We start from the raw sequence: 22,290 nt of genomic DNA, 5'->3' as shown, positions 1-22,290 counted from the left end.
TGGAGAAATAGAAACAGATTGTTTTTCTTTAAATGCCAATGTGCTGTTTTAATACTCTCCCTCTTGCCTTCTCCTATTTGCTCGATACTGAAGGGTGCAACCCATCTTTTCCTGCCATTTTTCTGCAGCGCTGCCGCTCATTACCTCGACTTTAAAACCCATCCCTCACTCTTATCTGACATAATTTTGCCCTCCAGCCAAAACGTCCCTGTGCAGCCTGCTTTGCATAAACATGCTATACTTCACAAGTTAAACCAACAATATGTTCATGCAGTTTCCTCCAATTCAAGTGCTGCATCTTATGGTAAGCGCCAGATGAAGCATTAAGGAAAATAGGTCATTTTTTAAGCATAATAAACCACCTTATTCATAAAAGGCATCATGAAATTAATGGGTCAGAAAGACCAACTTGTGATCTTTAGCTAACATTTGACCAGACTGAAAACAGCAAAGCTTCATTTTCAATTTCAGAAATGTGTTTCAACTAAATGTACATTTATTTATAAAGCAAAACAGTGAATTTTTGCTGGCACAGGCCTTCAGAGCAGAAACAAATGTGACGAAGGATTCAAAATCATTTCCCTCAATGGTACTGTTGACTTTAATGTTCAAATGCCATTTCCCATGTACAAGAGCTACTCTCAGTCCATTTCATTTGATTGAAACCTTAAGTGTCCAGTTAAAGCACCGCAAAAAGACTTTCATGTTAAAATATCAGTTTCAATTTCATTTGAAGGGCTATTTGCTTACTCATCTAGCAGTGCTGTGTCATGTCCCTGCTTTCATCAAAAATCCATCAAAGTCACTCCGGACTCCCTTCCCTGGGGTCTCGTATCTTTTCATGGCACCGTATCACCCGACAGCTAGCACACAGAACTATAGTGGACATCACGGCAGAGGAAGACAATGAATGGGTGCACGAGTAAGAGCCCAGGAAAGAGATGCTGCACCACGGCGTAAAAGTGACTTAATCTCAGCAACTGTAGAAGCTAAATATGACAAAAGTTCCTTTGTGCTGCTTTTACTTGGTGCATTCAGTTAGTGAATGTCCAAAAATAAAGAAAAATGTTCCCATTTGCTCTAGTCTTTCTGAAAGCACCGTTAAAATAAAAGTCAGAGATGCAAAGCAAGTGGGCCGTTACTGAGTGTTAAATTTTTCATCGCTACAGCTGAAGTCAAAGTTGCTCCCCATGTTATGCACCTTCATTTTTGCCCATTTACCCTTTTCCTGTTCCCAAATTCCCCCATCCTAAAACCCATATTCCGCTCCCATCTTCCCTGATGCCATTTTTCATCCTTTCTTTGAAATTATATGATGCTCCATCACTGTGCACAAGAAAGCCGAATTTTGGTCTTTTGTGGAGAAAATAGCTTTTCCAGGACAGTATATGACTCCTGCCCTCTCGTGCTGATGCACTCTGCAGCTCCTTGACAGAACTCAGCACAGGGAGCGAGAGAGACAGCTTTTCAGAGCTCTCATCAGACGAGTTGGTTCAAAGTCTGATCATTTGCATCTTCACTCCAAATCTGAGTGAAGTGGATTTGCTTCTCTTAGATTTGGGGCATCATGTTGTGGGACATTTGCATGAGCTCCAAGAAGAGTTCAGGAGTCGATTCATCCTCCTCCATCAAAGCCAATCATACAACTTGCCTTGAGAACATACGGAGGACATGGTACCTCTCCCGCCCTTCATCTGTGGTGCACCGAGGCCGATCTCCACAGATCATTTATCCATGTCCTTCAAATGTGGGAAGCTTTCCTGTGTTTGACTCATTTATATTGAGTAATACTTGGGGAAGGCGTTTCTGCTGTTGACCTATGTTTGCCGTGTGTCTTAAACCCAGCAGCAGCAATAAATGAAACACAGGAAACAGAATATAGAGATTAAGGAGGGACCAGCAAAGCTTTAAAGCAGAGATAAGGATGTGAGGAACATGTAAGTGTATTCAGACAAGTGGCATGTGGGGAAACGGAGCCGAGCATAGAGGGGAATGTAGAAAATGCGCAGAGTAGCAACAAGACAAAGACCCTGAAGTGGCAAGGTCACTGTTCAATTTCCAGCATGAAGCAATACTCGAGCAAAGTGAGACACCCACACAGCAGTGGCTTTATTCAAATAAGCTGGCGTGTTTTGGCCAATAGCCACAAGTCAGATGCGAATCTGAAACAGTTTATTTCAATTAGGAGCAAAGGACTTTTAGTTACGTTTATTACTTGAACAAGCTGAGCTTCCTGGTCGAATTTGGTCCCTTTATTGAGCCACATACAAAACTCAGACGAGGGCCCATGGGAGATGTGTTAACTAGTTCAAACTCTAAAACCCTGCTGCACAACAGGACTCATCATTTTTCACCTGATTAGAACCAAACGACAGATACATTGGATAGAAAAGCCCATGTTGCAGGTTAAAATTGACCGTCACCTAGCATTTTATTCATAGCATCAACCAGTCAGATGAGGAAAGACAAGATCTCCAAGAAGAGTTTCAACTGTGCATTTCTGATGGGAAAAATCCTATCACTCTGCTTTGGATTCTCTGTATTGTTTAATATTTTATTTCAGTTTTATTCCATCTACTTTCATCTGCCGAAGTCTTGGCTGGAGTCAGTGATACTCTATCACCCACTCTTCTGCAGCTTGCATTTTTCAAACTCCGGTGTGGAAGACCTTAGACAGAAACAGCAGCGGCATATATACATACTGCGTATTTCAAACGCGTCAGCCTTATTCAGCTCGGTTTAACTTTGTTTCTCAATCTATATGCAACCCCATCCACCGACTACTGCAAACAGCCCTCACTGCAGGGCGAGGCTGGGCCAGAGCACGGAGCTCAGTAAACCTATGAAATATAAATCAGGATTTATCGGAGGTTTCTGCTGGTACACCAACCTCCACACTGAAAATGTTAAGTGCAGAGTTTGGGAGCAGCCAGGACTCTTCCTTGAGCTCGCTGCCTGACCAAAACGGGACCGTGATGGTCGCCAGCTGAGCTTCATACATTTCATATGTAGATGGAAGACATTTCCAAGTTGGCATTTAGCACCAATGATTCACTTCCTCAGTCTGCGCTTTAAAATAAGTGGTTTAGATCTGCTTTTTAGGTCTGCTTTTTGAAGTCTGCAGTAACATTGAAATGAAGTGCTTTAATTTCAAGGGGAAATGACATTTTTGCGGTGTATTATTGAAGAAAAGTGGAAAAGAAAAATATGAAATCAATTTCAAAAAAGCAGGCAGATTATGTAAATATCTTAACGGGGGTACTGCTGAGCCCTGGTGGAAGTAAACTGTGGGGTTGAAGTCCAGGTGAAGAGAAAGCTGAAAGGATTACATAAATATCTGAGTGAAAACCTGCTTCAGAGCGCTCAGGACTTGCGACTTGGCCGACAGTAAATCTTCCAACAGGACAATATCACAAGCCTTGCAGCTGCGGCAACGCTGGAGTGGATTTGGGGTAATTCAGCAAAGGTTCTGGGATCTTCTAGTAAAGACCCGAATTGAACCTGATAAAAACTCCTCCAAGTGAGGCCTCGCAATAGCCGTACACTGACACTCCCGCTAAAACGGAGCCTGAGAGGATCTGAGAGAGAATTTCAGGAAATCCGCAAATCCATTTTATGCAAAGCTTGTCACATCGTACCTGAGACGCCTAGGAGGGCTGAAGCACCTGCCAACCCTCCAGACGGGGCTGCAGAAGAGGTCGCAGCAAAATTTCACAGCTTGGCTTTTCACCTTATTTCAGGAGTATTTAGTGGATTCAGTGTGCAATGGGGAATCTAAAGATGGATAAAGGATGAACTCGATACTCGATACAGGTGACGTGTCTTCTCTCAATCCCTGATTCACTATGAGGAAAAACATTTATGAAAACTAATATTTCCATATAAAGGATTGCAAAGGTAGTGCAATCCTTTACACTAATAATGTGCGTTTAAAATGGCTAAATTCATAAACATTACTCAAACACAGAAACTTGATCACAGTAGATTTGTATTTGTTATTTTACAGCTTTATCTAATTTGGACTGTTCGTTTTTTTTCCTCCTGTCCACAAATCGGAAATTTCTCTCATCTAAAGCCTCGCAATGTGATTTCTGTTCGGTATACGACTCAAAACACTTGTGATCAGTGCTGCTGGATTCTTCAGCGGGTCACCCGCTGCCTCGCATCCTGTCAACAATTCCAGTGCTTGATTTTGTCCTTCCTGTCTTCAGCGGTGAGGAAGAAAAGCACTCAGCTATTCTGACGTGGCAACGTCTGACAGCCTTGTGTGCTACTCTCATGACCCCACAGCTGAAGCATTGTTGCCTTACTAACACAAGCAGATGAAGTGAAACACAGATCTGCAGTAAAACACCACCAAACCCTTTTTTTTGTTGTTTTTTTTTGTTCGGTGAATGTGGACCAGAGTAAACTGCTGTCAAGTCTCACAATGCCTCACATGTACCGACAGACTCACAGAGTTCAATCTTTGCATTTGAAATTCTGTTTTAATTTTCAACTGAACCTCATTGTTTTGACTCCCACACTGTAGTTGAAGCCAGCCAATGTAATTTTTTTTTGGGCCATCTGCTCTGGAAAGTGTTAAAACCTCCTGCTCCCGAGAGAAATCCCAACGCAGCTCTCTGGCTTCGTGTATAATTTACAGCAGCAACACTGAAACCAGCAATACATTTGCCCCATGTGCTCATAATCTTTCTGTATCGCCTTGCATTCAGCCAAATTAACTGATATTTACACTGAATTACTGCTTATGTTCCTTTTTCCCCTTGTTCTAATGTTTATATCTGTACTGTTATACTCAAAACCAGCCAGTCTCAGATATGAGTCATGCTAGACATTTCCCCAAGGCAAATCTGTCGTAATTGACAAATCAATAATCAATGCAAGCGTTTAAAAAATAAATAAATAAATAAATATGCATGACAGATCAGACTCAACACGCCACGTCTACTTGCACCATCCTCTGCAGAACATGTGACCACGGTGTAGCAAATGGACGAAGCATACCTCGATCCTCCCGGTGTCTGGCTGGAAGCCTCTGGCGGGATCTTCGGTCGTCACTCGACACTGAATGGCGGAGCCGTTCACCCTGATCTTCTCCTGTTTGAGGCCGAGCTCTGGTAAGCTGCGGCCCTCGCACACGTGCAGCTGGGCATGCACCAGGTCCACGCTGTGGGCAGAGAGGTGACGAGGGGGTGAATGGACTGAACAACATGAATGCTGCCTTGAGTTTCTTTTGTCAGAACTTATTTTCAAGCACACAAAAGGTTCGGAGAAGGCTAAGCACATCCCCCCCCACCCTCAATGTATTCATTCTTCACCATATCTTGTTCTCAAATCTGGTCTTTGAGTTTCTGCAGCAGTAAAAGCAGCAGTATTTGCAGGACACGCTGCCTACTAAAAGTGATGGGTAAACACTTCCTAACAGGCACCTACAATTTTACACTTTCTGGTCCATTTCATAGGTTGGCAACATGATTTAAATTAACATATTTTCCACACTATAAGGCACACTTAAAATCCAAGATTTTAGCCAACGTTAGGTTTTTAGAGTAAACCCAATTTTCAAATCCGTATCATAATCCAGTTATAGTCAAATGTTGGAATACAACGTTGTTCCAACCTCACACTAACTTCAGGTGCTGCTACCGCTGGCAACGATGAACCAATCAGAGAACAGGACGTAATACGACGTTTACCGACCTCCACTTTTTATTTGTGTTAAATGTGAAAGTAATTTTCGGTATTATTTAAAACTGAACAATAAGAGTTATTGTGAAAGAACTCAACTTACAAGACTGTTTTGTTTCGCTTTATATATGTTGCACCGGTGCGCCTTATGTATGATAGACCCACTCATTGATATTGTGCCTTATAATGCGGTGCGCCTAATGGTCCGTAAAATACGGTATGTACAAGTAAGTGTGAAGGTACTGCAGGGAATCTACAGAGGTTAGACCCACCACTGGACCGGTGCCTCTTTGTATCAAAGACTACCATCTTTGTTTAATTCCAAGCAAGTTCAGATCAAGTAACCAGCATGATGTTTGCATACATTTCTAATATATTGAAACATAATTCAGATGTTGCATTAGTTGAGCACAGTGTGGTCATTTCCCCCATTTAAAGATGGATGAAAGGATGAACTCGATAATCAAGACCTTTGAATCTCGTGAGCTCTGGTCAGGTGACGGGTTCTCTCTCAATCCCTGATTCACTACGAGGAAAAACATTTATGAAAACTAACATCTCCATATAAATGATTGCAAAGGTAGACTACTATTAATGTGCATTTAAAATGATTAAATTGATAAACATTACTCAAATAAACACAGAAACTTGATCACAATAGATTACGATAGATAGTTATTTTACAGCTTTATCTAATTTGGACCGTTAGATTTTTAACATAATTCAGATGTTGCATTAGTTGAGCACAGTGTGGTCATTTCCCCCATTTCACCGTGTATAAACCTTTTAGTGATACCTATAATCAAGTTATCAAAATGCATGCATTCAACGACCAGCTTCATTTATTTATTTTTGGGGCGAGTAATAAGCCTACACAAGCAGGATTTAAGTGTAAGCCAGACAGAATTATTTCCTTTTCCCCATTTCCCTGACCTATCACTTCGTTTTGGATCATCTTTATGCATTTATTCAAATGTAAAGCTCAGAAGAGATTTCCTGGGTTCATGCTCTTGACCTTGCACAGTCTAACACATATGGGTAAAAGCAATTTCCTCATTTTGTTGGACATAGTTTGAAGAGTTCTTGACAAGACTGCGAATGGAAAAACTTCTCTTAAATGACTGCATCTGTCCAACCACACCTCCGCAACGCAAGCACATGAAAGTGGGAAACCCCTCTGCTTTGATGGGTGAATGTTTCTGAGTCCAAGACCTATAGTTTATTAACAATCATTAAAATGCTGCATGATGTCAACTATGAATATTCTGACTCGAACGCTGAGCTTCTGACTGCAGCATTTTCTAAAGTCAGTAAATGTGAAAATAGATATTAAAAAGGAGAAATACGTGAAAATTAGGGGAGAAAATCAGTTATATTGGTTGTTCTTTTATTCATGATATAAACCAACATTTGAAGACGATGGATGACCATCAAACCGATCTCTAGCGATAAGTGCACGAAGGACGGCCCAAGAGGGGAAAAAACAGAAATAAGAAAAAACTAAAACGGCCTCAAAAGAAACCTTTGGATACTGAAAGATTGTTGCCGTTTTACAAAAAGTACACAAATCTTTGGCCTTCTACCTTTGTAAAAATACAACAAGACAGACATTAAAAACACCCTCACAAATAAGACGAGAACACTGCATTTGTCTCCCCTTGTAAGCTTTTTTCCTTTAAAATCAAAAATAAGAAGCTTACGAGGACACACATGAGACACTTTACAGAATTACTAAATAGTGCAGAATTACTAAAACATCTCAACAGCAATCAAGACAGAATAACAGTATAAGCTGAGAATAAAACATGCAGTTTGTAGATTTTCATACAAATTAACAGGGCTCTAGTTTTGCCAACCTGTAAAATAAGAATTCACATTTCTTCTTCTTTAAAAAAAACAAACACAGAGTGAACAAGGGCCCTTCAGGGTTTATGTACTTCATTCTGTACGAAGATAATGCCTAAACATCAAACAGCCTGAAGCAATGTCAATGAAACCAGCAGCAGAATTAGAGTTTCTTCCATCATTAGCGAGTTAAACTAAACTCAGCCAGATTACAGATGATGATTAGGTGAGGTTATTTGCCTCGAGTGAGATAAAAAGGATCAGCGTCTAGTGTGCAGACCCACGCTGAGTGGCTCAAATGCCAGCCCAGAGTTCTGAACATCACAACATTTAGAGTGTGTCTCTGGACAAATATGGAGCCATCCGGGATAAATATAACAATTTTCTGCGTTGATATGTATCATGGTTGTCCCCCAAATATTCCATTTGGTTGATGAGGCAAGACGGAGTAATATTTACCTCCAATTTAACGTGATTCTGAAAACAAATAGGGCTGGATACAACCCTCCAACGAAGCGGTTTTTGGTGATGTACCACTTTCCTGAGATGCAAATTGTGACTTTTTTTTTTGAACTTTTTTTTTTATTGAACACAAACAGATTAATACACATTTACACTCTTTATCAATATTAACAGATACTAACAGAAGAGGTGCAATCGTGTACAATGAAATAAAAGACATGAAAAGAAATAAAAATTAATAAACCAAAAAAATAAAAAATACAAAAATAAATGTTGAGAGAGAAAAATAAAAACAAAAGGTTAATAGGAAGTTTTCATAGCTTTTTCAATGCTTCTGTTATTAGCGCCCAGCGGTCACTGAACTGGTTGGTTTTTAGCCTCAATCTTGCTGTAATTTTCTCCATCACATACACATGTCTTATCCTCTCTCTCCAGTGTGTCATGCTTGGGGAATCTGGTTTCAGCCAGTTGACTGTTATCATTTTTTTAGCAACTAAAAGCAGAATTCTCAGTAGAGAAGCCAGATCTCTCTCCATCATATCCTCCGGAAGTATACCTAGTATGACTAAGGCCGGCCCCATCGTAAAATCCACATGCAGAATCTGTTTAATCTCTAATTCAACCTTCTTCCAGAAATCGGCGAGCTTTGGGCAGTCCCAAAATATATGAGTGAAGTCCCCAACCAGACCACATCCTCTCCAACACAGCTCAGACATTTTGCCATATTTTGATGTGATGACAGGGACGTCAAAGTACCGCATCTTCACCTTCCAGTCAAATTCCCTCCATAATGGGCTATTAGTCAGTTTATGTCCCGCCTTAAATGTTTCCTCCCATTGGTCATCGGTAATTATAATGTTCGCTTCCAATTCCCATTTTTCTTTGACCCCCATATTATCACCATCTGATTCTTGGTTTATGGCTTTATAAATCCTTGATATAATCCCTTTTTTAGTATTTTCTTTTGCAAAAAATATGAATAGCTCCTCTAATTTAGATGGATCTCCACTAATAACCATCCATTCCTCATGCTTCTGAAGATAGTGCCTCAGCTGCAAGAACCTGTAAAAGTCCTGAGTTGGAAGGTCAAACTCCTGGGTTAGTTGCTCAAATGACTTCATGGTTTGACCCTTAAACATTTGACCAATATATATCAGTCCCTTCCTAGCCCATTTGTTATACCCCGAGTCCATACTAGAAGGTAAAAAGTCTGGGTTCATAGCAATCTTAGTGGCCCTACCAATAGAATGTGACAATTTAAGTTTCTTTCTCACCATTGACCAGACTTTCAATGTCCCCCTGATCCATTCATTACTGATCTTGAGTTTCCTCAGTTCATTATCATTAAGAAATGGAAGCGACTCCAAAGGAACCTTCTGACATGAGCTCTGTTCCATTCCCACCCACAGTGTGTCAGTGTCTCTGGTTATCCACATAACCATAGCTCTGAGCTGAGCTGCCCAATAGTATTTTTTAAAGTTAGGCAAATTGTGACTTTTAAGAGGAAAGTTTTGGTGTGGAAACTAATCAACTTACGCTTAACATAGGCCAGCCTTTTTAAAAAAGATATTATCCTCTCTTCTCTACATTTATAGTAAGAATGTTCCATTAACTGGAACATGAAATATATCAGTGTGCTTCTCTCGCCAGACGGCCGTCAAAATGCTCACTACTAGCCTGATGTACGCCTGAAAATGATCGTCCTGCACCTGCAGCTCCGGATGAGCCTAAACCCGCCCAACAAGGATGTCATGGACCGACACGTTTGTCGTCTTCAGCTCACCTCTTAATCAATACATGTAAAGCCTTTCGCAGAGCTTCTTTTTAAATGGCAACTCAAAGAAACTAGTTAATCGCTGCTGACCGCCTACTGGAAAGCTTTTAGATCACCTAGCAACGACCGCTCTACATAGACCTCTGAATTTCTCAAGTCCATGTTGGGATTTTAACTTTACATGAATTCAAACTGAATCCTACGTTGCAAGGGAATTTCACGTGCATATCTTTTTCAAAAACGCTTCTGCAATTCCTGCACAGCTGTGAACATCTGGGCCGTGAGTGTATCATCCAGGTTTATGTCTGAACCAGCGTAATTGCGGGCCTCCGAGGGAGCTCGCTAACTGCACATGCAGTCTCACTCGTGGTTTAATACAACCGCCGCCTACGCAAAACTGCGAGCAGAAAAACAGAACAACTTGTGAGTAATATCAACATCATGAACAGATTACAAACAATTATCTTACATTCATGTCAACAAACACTGTGTGGGCACGAGAAGCTGCACCCAGCCATTCTCTCTCCTCTGATCTTAACTTTCTTCTGTCAGGAAAACATGAGCCAAAAAAATGGTTTGATAAACTACTTAAATGAGAGTTTCTGCATGTCACTTTCTTTTGAAAGTGACAACATTTACACTTCATTTGCAGAATATTCTTATATGTTCAGACTGTCCATTTTTATTCATTTGCAAGCAGCGAGTAAAACAGCTACTGATCACATTCTTAAAACTGTTTCCTGGATTTCATAGCAGTAATTAACTTCCTTCTTTAACGAATGAAAAGTCTGAGCACATCTAAGATAGGCAGGGCAGGGGCGCCCACAGATCAGGATTGAGGGAGAAAGTTTAGTATCAAGGCACACTCTTTAAAATCATAATTTTTAACGCATGTCTACATGCATTTTCATATTTCAATTTGAAATTAATTAATAAAAGGCTATTCTAAGGACAACCCATTTCCGAGGGAAAATTAATTTTCTACACTTCAGTACACGGCTCTATCTTTAAAAAATGGACATCAGTTTTTACCATCTCTGCAAAAAAAAAGAAGAAAATCTGAACTACATTTGAACTTATCTGGGCTTCCTCCCAGCAGCTTCAAAGACGAAGTAAAACTTTTCATCTCAAGTCCAGGTCAGGGGTATGGACATGTAATCTATCGGACCAGTCCAAATCTATCTACCAAAATGAAAGCAGGACTCATTCTAACAGTCTTTTTTTATAAGGTTCAGATATCTTTACTTGTTAGGACCATTTCCAATGTTTTCCTCTGCTTCCAGCTCTCCCTACCGCCATGTTTATTCGCCGTGGCAGCGAGCATTTGACATGACTCGACTTACTTTAGAGACATCGGCCCAACTTGGCATTTACATTAATACCATTAATTAATATCATTGCAAATTAATCGCATGACCATTCTCACACTAGTGATCTGAAGACCGTCAGGATTTAGGAGGTCAAGTGAGACCGTCCACTCCAACCTCTTCTTCCTGCCAAACTGCAAGCAGCTTTTCACACATCTGGTCTGGTTAATTTGCAAACCTACTTGCAGTTTCTAAAGATGCTACGGGTAAATCTAGGAAAAGTAAGCTTTGATAAAAACCAATGACCACTGATACATTTTAAGTACGGCTGCAAGAATTGGTCAGCTTAATTGAACATTTGCAGAAGTTTTAGCTTTAATGCATTGTATAAAATCACAATGTCACAGACATGTTCATTTGTTATAACGATCTACAGGAGGTGCAGGGGGCATAGCTTGCATGTCACTTGCCAAATAAGGACAAATGGAGACAAAGGAGACAAAAGAAAGCTGGGAAGGTGTAAACAAGATGTGTCCTGTTTACATTGTACGGCGCCTGTGGTCTCTAGTTACATCAGACATCTTCAATGCACTAGTGGCGACTTTCATGGCAAGGCATGTGAAGGGCATAACCGAAATAATCCTTCATTAGTTGACTACTCAAAAATAAAAAACAAAAACACAGAATGGAATGGAATATAACATTAGCCGACTAAGGAAATGGTCACTAATTTTAGCCCTGATTTCCCTGAAAACGTTTACTTTATCTAGGGCTGGGCGATATATCGAGTATAGGCGATGTATTTCGGCTTCTACTCTGTGCGATGTACAAAATGACTATCGTGAATATTCAAATATACATTAGCTTTTAGCCGCGGGCGTTAAATTACAGGCTTTTCTCACTCTCTCGTCTCGTCTCTCCTTCTTTGAGACATAAAACAAGCGCACCCTGTTACACACGTCAGTCACGTGCTGTCGTGTGTGCATTATCATTGGCCCCCGACCAGCTGCTGCTGTCAGCGCTGCTGTCCGGGACCGCCGCTCACTTCCCCGCTTTAACTTTCCCAAGTTAAAGGGGGGGGGGGGTGTTTTCCCCTCGCACGGCTCCGGAGAGCCGAGGAGCCGCTCAGCGCGACACGCGCAGCCGAGCCTTTAGACTGATTTATGGTTCCGCGTTACACCAACGCAGAGCCTACGGCGTAAATGCGCGTTGCCGCGTACCATACGCCGTACCCAACGGTGTAGGTTCTGCGTCGATTTAACGCGGAACCATAATTCAGGCTTTTCTCTTCCAGAGCTGAGAAACGTCACCTAGTGTTGCTTAAATGTGGCCACATGAAATCAATCACTATCATTGAAACAAAGTCAAACAAGACTATATGACGTCATATTTCTAAAAGTAAGTTAAAGTGATGCAAATTAAAGGAGGAAAGGATGAAACATTGCAGTCCATACACCTACAATAGCCTGAATATAAAGGTGCTGTAAAGGCCCCTCCTGCTCAGAGCAGCTCATCCTGGTATAACCGGGACCAGAACATGTTCTTCAGACGGGGGGTCAGAGATGCAACGTGCACTTTCTGTTTTGAAATGACACTTTTTATGTTTATGCCACTCACTGCTTAGTAACTGTTTAATAAATATAGTTTTGGTAAATTTGACTTATTTGAAAGTTTAAAATGAGCATATATTAATGCAGTATGAACAAGAATGTTTTAATGTAGATATAGAATCATCATACTGGTGTGATTGTAGGCATCAAAGTGTTAATTCAAGGCTAAGGCAAGATATCGAGATATATATCGTGTATCGTGACATGGCCTAAAAATATCGAGATATTAATAAAAGGCCATATCGCCCAGCCCTAACTTTATCTTTAAAAAGAGACAACAATTTAATTGCAGATCAAATCCGGTCAAGAGTGCAATGGTGTTGCGTAAAAATGTGTTGATGTTTTTTTTTTTAAATGACTCCAATAAAAAAGTATGCTGTGTGGCCCAGGTTGTATACAGGTTGGACTGCCAGGATTGAGATGAGAAATGAGGATGTACAATGTAGCGACAGACAGGTGAACATCTGCAACACAGCAAACTTCTCATTCATCATACAGTTTCATTAAAATCTACATGTTTGCATTTGCAAATACCTGGGGATGCAATCATTTTTCCCTCCATATGCATGAAAAGACATGCACGTGAGAAAGCAATGTAGGGCAGATGAATGTACTGGACCCATCGCTACACTACTGCTGTACATGGAAACTCCAATTCATACATACAGCCACATCCATAAGCAGGCGTGCAAAAACTCCCAGTCACACGTGCACATGTGCAAATACAGTGAGGCAATGAAAGATGAGTACTAATTGCATATCACTCTCAGTTGTATCACTCGTAGCTCAGATCAAGGGACAAAAGAGTGGCTGTGCGCCCAGAACTAACAGTGGGAGGCAAAGAGACGCAGAGAGAAAGAGAATATGAGGGAGAAAAGCATAATGTGTCCAGAGATGAGAAGAGGACAAGGGGGGAACAATACCAGGGGATACAACAAACATGCAGGAGGGTTAAGATAATATTTCAGTCTATTCTTAGATCATGAGGGGTGAAGGAAACACGGATGAAGGCAGGGCGGTAACTATACTCTCCCTACTTAAGGCAAAACAGCATAAAAAAAGCAAGGGGATGAAGAGAGTGGGAGTGTGGAAAAGGATAAAAAGCTGGATGCCAACTCTGAAAGAACGAGAGGGAAAAGTGGGAGTGTGGAAGAGATTGGATTTGGCCTTGATCAAAAAGACAAAAAAAAAAAAGAGGAAAAGAGGAGGTGGAGGCAAGTGTGGGGAGAAAGCTGAGGAGGCGTAGCGAGGAGGAATCACGTGGGAAGTAAGTATGGAGGGATATCATAAATAAATGGCAGAATGGGGGGAGTGGGATAAGAAATGCAAGATCCATGTCGAATTAGGAGGGATTAAAGGCATGGGGAATAAGGAATGACTCAAGGTAAGTTTGGAAGACAGTTGAACAAGAAGGGAGTTGAGGCAGCTGTTTAAGGAGAAGAGAGCGAAGAGTGAAGAGAGCACTGTCCTCTCGATGAACAAGATGAACATTTCTTAAATGAGTTGTTCACCATATTTCAGTTAAATATGATCGATTCTCGTTATCGTCAGTCCATCTTAATGTCAGGAGACATGGGCCACGTGTCATGAACTCAACCAGACTACCCATATACGTAGTTTCACAACAGAGAACTACTAATCTTTGTAACTACGGGTGGGCAAACACATTGATATGGCAATATATCGCGATACTTTGCCGGCTTATTCGATATCGATATTCTAAATTTGAATATCGAGTTTCCAACTAATAAATCATGTTTCAGACGGGTTGTAAATCCAGTACGACTTTATTGCATACATGGGCTTAAATAATATTGTTAAAGTTAATTTCATGTAAATATGAAAAACATATGCAAATATGTTGTAATTTTAGCTTATATAGTTACAATAAAATGGCACTGATCATTTTAATTTGAATTACATCGCAGTATATCGCAAAATGTGGATATCGCAATATCATATCGTGACTCAATTATCATGAAGTCATTGGCAATACTCACCCCTATTTGTGACCCATTTCCCCAAGCACCCTATCATTGCACATTTTCTTTTTAAAAAAGCAAATTCACTTTAACACAAAGGCATCTGCCCACGTTTAGCTCAACCCTTTGGAGAGTGAACTTTTGTGGTTATTCAACCAATTTAGACGGGCTCCACTACGTTCCCTCCAACAAGAGCGATGACTCCACTGGTCAGTAAAATGCTGATGGTGTGGAAGATTGCCTGAGCCAGGAGAGAGGTTACTTAAAAAAAAAAAAAGAAATCAAGACGACAAAACACCATGAAGCACAAGTGAAAAGCACAGGTCAGAGCTACAGGGGACATATTCAGTTTAACACTTAATTTAAGACCACTGCAAAGTACACGTTTTTCCACTGTGACTCCTGTCTTTTCCAAAAGTAAGAGGGGTCAAGCACCGACGGCAGCACAACAACCCAACCAAGGGTAGATGACCTCAGATTGTTCCGCGCATTAACGAGACTGCTCCCAAGTGACCAACATATTTAATGTTCAGACATGAAATTGAAAAGCAGCAAAACCGAGTAATTGTGGAACCATGTTCACAGCCTCACACCAGGATACTGGCACAACCTTGATGGCACTGCAGCAAAAGGGAACATTTGAACATGACAAAAATACAAAAGGACAGATCATTGAGAAATACATCATGTATTGCAACTCTTTCATTCTCTCATTTCACTCTCTTGTTCGTTCCTCTATTTCCACCTGCCTGGCCGTGAAATGTAAAACCTTTACTTGTTTTGAAGCAAATCCCTGGATTTCATAACTTCATTGGTCCACACTCCATCAGGGTGAGAGGTTGTTTTTTCCCCTTCACTATTTTTGTTTTTTACAAGCCACTTCCCCTGGTAAATATATTTTTGAAGATGGCTCCAGGGCAAGTGGTGGAAAAAGAAAGCAGAAATATGCGTCTCATTTTGGGAAAACTAATGCAGACTGGTTGGTACTAAATGTGCCTGCACATACCACACATTCCCACGTACGCAAACCTTAGTCTAAATAAATGACTTTAAAAATAGCTAGCACAAGTGGGGCTGGTAGGAAACACATAAAAACGACTGCAGCAGGAATAAACAGCAACCAACAGACAGGGAGAAGCACTACAGAACAGAGAGAAACAAGAACGAGGCATAAAAACACAGGACAGCTGCAAAGACTACAAATTAAAGTATGAAGGACATTGGGAAAGGACAACTTTGAGCATTTTAGACAGCAAGAAAAAAAAAGGAAACTCATGAACAGAAAAGTGGAAAGGCATATATGGAAGGATGGGAAGTTTCAGTATTGCAGCATCACGGTGGCAATATGACATAAAATTTAACCGACAGCCAAAACACTGCTGCCTCTTCTACACACACACAGACACACACCATGGCTGCAGATAGGGGAGGACCATAAAAGGGAAGTATACAAATAAGACTACAAGAAAAAATCATCCCCCTAAAGAAAGTTTAGATGTGTGGAACTAATTGGTCGGTACGGATGGAAAAATAATGAGTAACAGTTAAATGTAAGTGGAGCAAGGCAGGGCAGGGGGGCACTGAAGGATGCAAAACAGACCGGCAAACATTACCCTCTGCAAACGTCAACAGGCACATACACAATCTCATCTGATTAAATTTCCCCTCCTTTTCAGCTGTCTTTTCTAACCAACTTTTTCCAGGCCTCACTATCGGCTGATTAATTAATTCTTGCTTTCCTTGTTATGAAGCAGATGGAAGAGTGAGGAGAGGAATGCAAAACGACTCCAGAATCCAGGGCAGAGAGAGACCGTGCATTGCAGGGGAGAGGAGGAAGATGGACCGAAGGAGCAAAGAAAGATGGGGAGATGCTTAACAAGAGAATAAATATGGGTAACACATAAGGGATTGTCAACAACACTCATTCCGAGGTGCACAAAGTCAATCAGCCGATGACCTGAACTGAGCTTCTTTTGACCTGACCAGCAGACAGATCACTTTTAGATGCAACCAATTCTGCAACTTGCACCACAGAAATGTTGATATTCAGACGGGGACCGGTGCAGTAAGATCACAGCAGTAACTTCAGAGCTGTTACTTTAGTTCGAACAGAAACATTTGGTGTCTGAACCCACTACAATGCCACCAGGCATTTACAAACATGACCAGCATTCATGAATGCCATTGCAAATCCAATTTATAGTTTATAGCACAATTTATGAATCTCGGCTGGTATTCAGCCATATGACAGTTTTCATAAACAAAGCCACAAACGCTATTTAAGTCGTGATTGTGACAGCTGATTGAAAAAAAAAATACAAAAACCCACAGAAACCTCATAATTCAAGCTCTTTCACAAGGAAAATTGCACGGTGGAAGACTAATGCACAAAGAAACACCCCACACAAATGACAAAATGCAAAAGTAGTTCAAAATAAAAAATTAAAAGGCATCATCTTCCACACTGAATATTCAAACACCTACATATGCAACACTAAGCACGCACAAAATATGCCACCACATGTGTTTGTGGCAAAAGCCTCTCATTACACAGTAATGATTTTGGAACAGATCCAGCTTCTCAGTGGTATCAGGTTCCCATACAGATGTCATTTATTGATGAGATATCACACTGAGGTCAGTAATCCATATCCCAACCTACACGAGGAATCCATAGTACCAAGTTTTAATTTAATCCAAAGAAACTCCTATAAATCAAACATTTTGCAGCAAAATTAGCTGATTTACTTGATCATATTATATCATATCATCCACATGCTGGCTGTGTGTATATATGTAGTTCTGCAGGGTATCTTCAGGGATATAAACTTCAGTTGGAGGGAAACTTTGTTCATGCTGATGATTTCAGAGACGTAAATCATCACCTGCATGTCTGGAGATTAAGTTCAAGGATTCATCCAAGTATGCACTCTCTGCTCAGTTTTCAATTTCAGGTTTTAAACAAATGCAATAGTGGGACAACATTCATAAGGAAATAGTCACTGGGGGTTCTTTTACGTGCATCAAAGTTCAGCAGGGAAATATTTTTAATCTCAAGACAGAAAAATGCTTTAAATGTGTATATAATGTGTTCATGTAAACAACTGGGAGACCTTTGTCATCATGTGACATAAAGCAATGCAGTCAACCAGCGTGTCAGCTAATTTACGAGCAATTATAATCATAAATTGGGTTTGTTCTCAGCAGGACTCGGTAAGAGATTCACTCGCCGCAGGTAGATGTACTTCATCTGAGATGGACAGAAAAGGCAAGGTTTTTTTTTTAATTTTAAATCGAGCACAGGGATTTTATCTGTCATTTCACCAGTTACTGTATATCCTACTCAAGGCTCTCTGTGCAACAGGCTCATCAATCGCATTAAATCGCACGAATGGAAGCAGTGGAGCGCGACATCCGGGCTGTGTGTTGATGCATGGGAGAGACAACCCAATGATGTTGGCAAACGTGACTTGTGAATAGCCTGTTCAAACAAACAACTTGAAAGAAGAAAAAAATGACATCTTAAGAGTAAGATATAAGAGTTTTAGAGTGTAGCTGAGTTACTGCAGGAGTTTCAGTCTATCTGAAAATTCCTCCTGCTCCGAGCGGCTTCCCTGTCAAAGTCTTATTCAACTATTAGATCCTGAACACACTGAAAAGAGGTTTCGCTCTGGATTGCTCAATTTTTCCAGCTCTACGCTAGTTTCACCCATCTCCATCACGGAAAGAATATCCAGGGAATGATGCTGCCATAACAACGTTGACTGGTTTTTCTCTCCCCCGCACTCATATCAGGGAGGGAACTGTGGCCCAATTGATCAAACTACTCTATCAAATCAGAAGCTTTTACTTCTTAAGATTTTCAGCGCCTTCTGACAAAAACCCACCTGACTTTCATGTGCCTGCTGCTGAGGAATGGCTTTCATGTGGCCACTATAAAGCAGGCCTGGGTGATTGTGCTATACTATGTCTGTCATAAAATAAAGTTTTCCTCCACAAAGGAACCCAGGACCCCATTAATATAAACAACTGGTCTGTTGGTTGCCTTTCATTCCAGGTTACTCAGTTTCAATAGACAGCCAGATTTAGGAAGTCCAGAAATCAAATCTGTGCCTTGACAATAACCTTAACCTCTTTTCCCTCCCAAAAAGGACATTTCTTGAGTGATATGCTTTGCTGAAAACTAATACTACTGCTGGTCAGACTGCAGTGAGTCCAGTTGGACACAGGTGCTGCCTTGCCAGTGCTGGAGGATTTTTTTTTGCTCCCTTGCTTTATTCAGCAAAACTAAGTCTTAAAATTCATCGTAATAATATCAATTTGGCATAAGTGCATGCACCTGAGTCATGCAAAGAGCTGGACAAATCCCTAACTCATGTGATGAGCAGAGAAGTTAACTAAATGCAGAAATACCCCTTGAAGAGCTGAGTCTTTAGCGGACCCTGCAGATGGGACAGAGTTCGGGAGGTCGTTTCACCATCGAGGAACAACGGAGGAGAAGAGTCCGATTACATATTTATACGGCATGTTGTGGTGGAAGCACCAGGCGTCTTTCACTGGCTGAGCAGAGCTGTGGAGAGGGAGTGTAGCTCTGGATGAAGCAGTGAAGGTAGAGGGAGAGTAGCTCTGGATGAAGCAGTGAAGGTAAAGTAGCTCTGGATGAAGGAGTGAAGGTAGAGGGAGAGTAGCTCTGGATGAAGGAGTGAAGCTAGAGGGAGAGTATCTCTGGATGAAGCAGTGAAGGTAGAGGGAGAGTAGCTCTGGATGAAGCAGTGAAGGTAGAGGGAGTGTAGCTCTGGATGAAGCAGTGAAGGTAGAGGGAGAGTAGCTCTGGATGAAGCAGTGAAGGTAGAGGTTGCCAGCTCATGCAATCTGGACACTCGTCCTTGCTATTATACTGTAATGGAAAAATTCTAGACTTGTATTTTGAATTAACTCACTGTCTGAGTCTGGGAAATGCAGTCATCTTATCTTATGCTCTTTGTTTGTTGTTTAACTGTATCTGAATCCAGGAAGGAACCACTGATCACCTGACCACTGTAATTTCTTTCTTGACTGTTTACAGACTTGATGACATTGGCATTACAACACACCTATAGATTATTATACATTTACTACACAATCTTTGTTCATAAAACACACCTACACCTTGGAGCAAACCATCAGTGTGCAGTTATACTTTGTTGTGATTGTATGCTGATCCCTTGCCATTTGGTTATTTTGTCAGTCTTTATTTTCAGATTTTCACCACAATACTCTGAAGGATCTTCCTTCGATGTAAGATGTGAACCACAAGAGGACAGATCCTGAAATGCCAAGCTTTAAGAGTGTGGAGAGGAGGATGTGGTGGTTGACCGTGTCAAAGGCAGCAGACAGGTCAAGCAGTTTGAGAACTGAGGACAGACCAGCAGATCTGGCAGCCCGCAGTGACTCAGTGACTGACAGAAAAGCAGTTTCAGTTGAGTGGCCCTGCCTAAAGCCAGGATCAAACAGGCAGTTGTCGGGAAGGAACTGTGAGACCTGACTGAAGACGGCTCGCTCTAGAAGTTTAGACACGAATGGGAGCAGTGAGACCGGCCGTTGGTTTTTAACCTGGGCTGGGTTCAGTGAAAGACAGAAAAAACATGTCTAATCATATCCCATTTAGACAAATGGTTACTGAATTCTACATTTATGGGACTTAAAACATCCAGGAGAGAATGCCACATATAGGATTCTAAAAAAATGGGGGAAAAAACCCTAACAGACAGATCCATAGGGAATATTTTTACATATACCAAACCTCAGCAGCAGGATTTACTTGTTAGATTCAATCCTCTGACATAACTAACTGCAAATGTGCATTTAAAAGGATATAGTAGATACACTTTTGTTACAAGTAAAAAAAGTTGACATATTGTAAGCAGATGCTGGTTAGAAGACAGTTCTTCTGCAAACCCAATTTCATAAAATGATTATTTTCAGCAGTGTGATAAACAAATAAGTGGACCTGCTGTGTGAGAGACAGGAAGGCAGCATAGCATCTTTAATGTCTAGCCAAGACAAATTTCCTCTGTTTTCTCACCTCTATTACATTCCGCTCACAGCTCGGCAACTAACAGGCTGGTGAATCATCTGAATGCAAACGGTGACGCTTGGCACTCGGGCTGCTAGTTATAGCGCGGGAGTGACAAACATTACTGACCAGCAGGTCCTGTGATTGATCGTATCACACAGACGACATTTCAGCAAATACAGTGGCGGAGTTTTATGTGCAGTCACTCACCAAGTGCATCAATCCTAGAGAAATCGTCCCAGAAACAAACATTCATCTTCGTTTAAGAGTCTTTAGCTTTGGATTTACACTCTGGTGGTGACCCCAACTCAGCACTGGAAGCTTAAAAGTCTCCTGTTTTCTTGTGAGGAGACAGATGTGTATTACACAACTCTGCATCCCTGCTGGCTTTGCTGATGCAGTGCCAGAGTGAGTGCATGGGAGTAGTTGCTGGCTGCACCTTTGAGGGTCTTGCCTTTTCACATGTGGCTGTTAGCACTGTAATTCTTCAAGACCCTTCATGTGAGTTTTTAAATAATAAAATCTTTACCTTCCTGCTTTGTGTGTCCAGTCCCCATTTAATGTTGCAGCCAGGTCACAACAGCGCTGCTTCAAGTCACTGCAGTCCCCGCACTAACCACATCCTAGGTACACAACACACCACCTGCTAATGCACAACCTCCTTAATCCCCTCCACTTCCCCAGTCGTTTGATAAAACTTCGAGAATCCGAGAACCCGAGTCTGCAAAAGAGGCTTAGCAGGAATCCAAAGGGGATTATGATGTGTAATGTATGGAAATGACGGCATAATTTACCATGTGGGCTATGGTAATTCATGCAAATTAAGACTTCATTAACTGTACCTTTGAGTTCAAATGGTATTTGTCCTGCATCAGGGTGCAGTCTTGTCAGGATTTTCTATGCAAGACTAATGTGGTAGAAGTATAATGTAATTTGTATATAAATTAACACAAAGAAAGGGCTTTGGAGTTGTTCCACTTCAGACATGAAAGACTTATTTAGCTCAGAAATCATCATCTAATTCCTCTGAAAACAGAAATTACAGCAAATATGTCACAATGCCCACAAAATTCCTGGGAAACACCTTGAACATCAAATCTGAGAGATGGATTTTAAAGAGTATCATAAAAGATGAAGGCAGGAAGGGGTGGTAATTGATTTGTATTGGTGTTTCATTGACATTTAGGGGATAATTCAATCTCTGAAACATGAAATATGACTTCACATCAATTACTACTCGCTGTGTGCAGCCCAATCCAAACCCCATCCCCCAACTCGACCATCACCCGTTTATGGTGGTTGAATCCTTTCAGGTCCAAATCAGATCCGTTTGAGTGTTTGGTTACTCTTGACACTACAAAAAAATCAAATGCATCTAGATAAGTCACTTCAAACCTCGTAATAACACATTCACGGTCTTTCATTCAGATGTGTCTGCAGCAGGAACACGGGAAGAAAATTCAATGCTGTGAAATATCCAGGTGTGCCACTTATTTTACGATGTGGATAAGCTATACAGATGAGCCGTCGTCGTAATTTTTCATTGCTTGTACTTATCGCTCTC

General features: G+C 41.1%; 1 protein-coding gene across 1 annotated transcript in view; it reads right to left on the bottom strand.

The window, feature by feature from the left end:
* Nucleotides 1-22,290, bottom strand: part of LOC133419939 (pyruvate carboxylase, mitochondrial-like) — a 290,321-nt gene that overhangs the window by 184,040 nt on the left and 83,991 nt on the right. Inside the window, exon 11 of the mRNA XM_061709419.1 lies at nucleotides 5,008-5,170. Coding sequence (XP_061565403.1) covers nucleotides 5,008-5,170 — 163 coding nt within the window. The remainder of the gene's footprint in view (nucleotides 1-5,007; nucleotides 5,171-22,290) is intronic.

The sequence above is a fragment of the Cololabis saira genome, chromosome 20 (assembly GCF_033807715.1).
Source record: "Cololabis saira isolate AMF1-May2022 chromosome 20, fColSai1.1, whole genome shotgun sequence".
Taxonomy (NCBI): domain Eukaryota; kingdom Metazoa; phylum Chordata; class Actinopteri; order Beloniformes; family Belonidae; genus Cololabis; species Cololabis saira.
The sequence above is the reverse complement of the archived record's forward strand: the minus strand, read 5'-3'. Positions and strand labels throughout refer to the sequence as shown.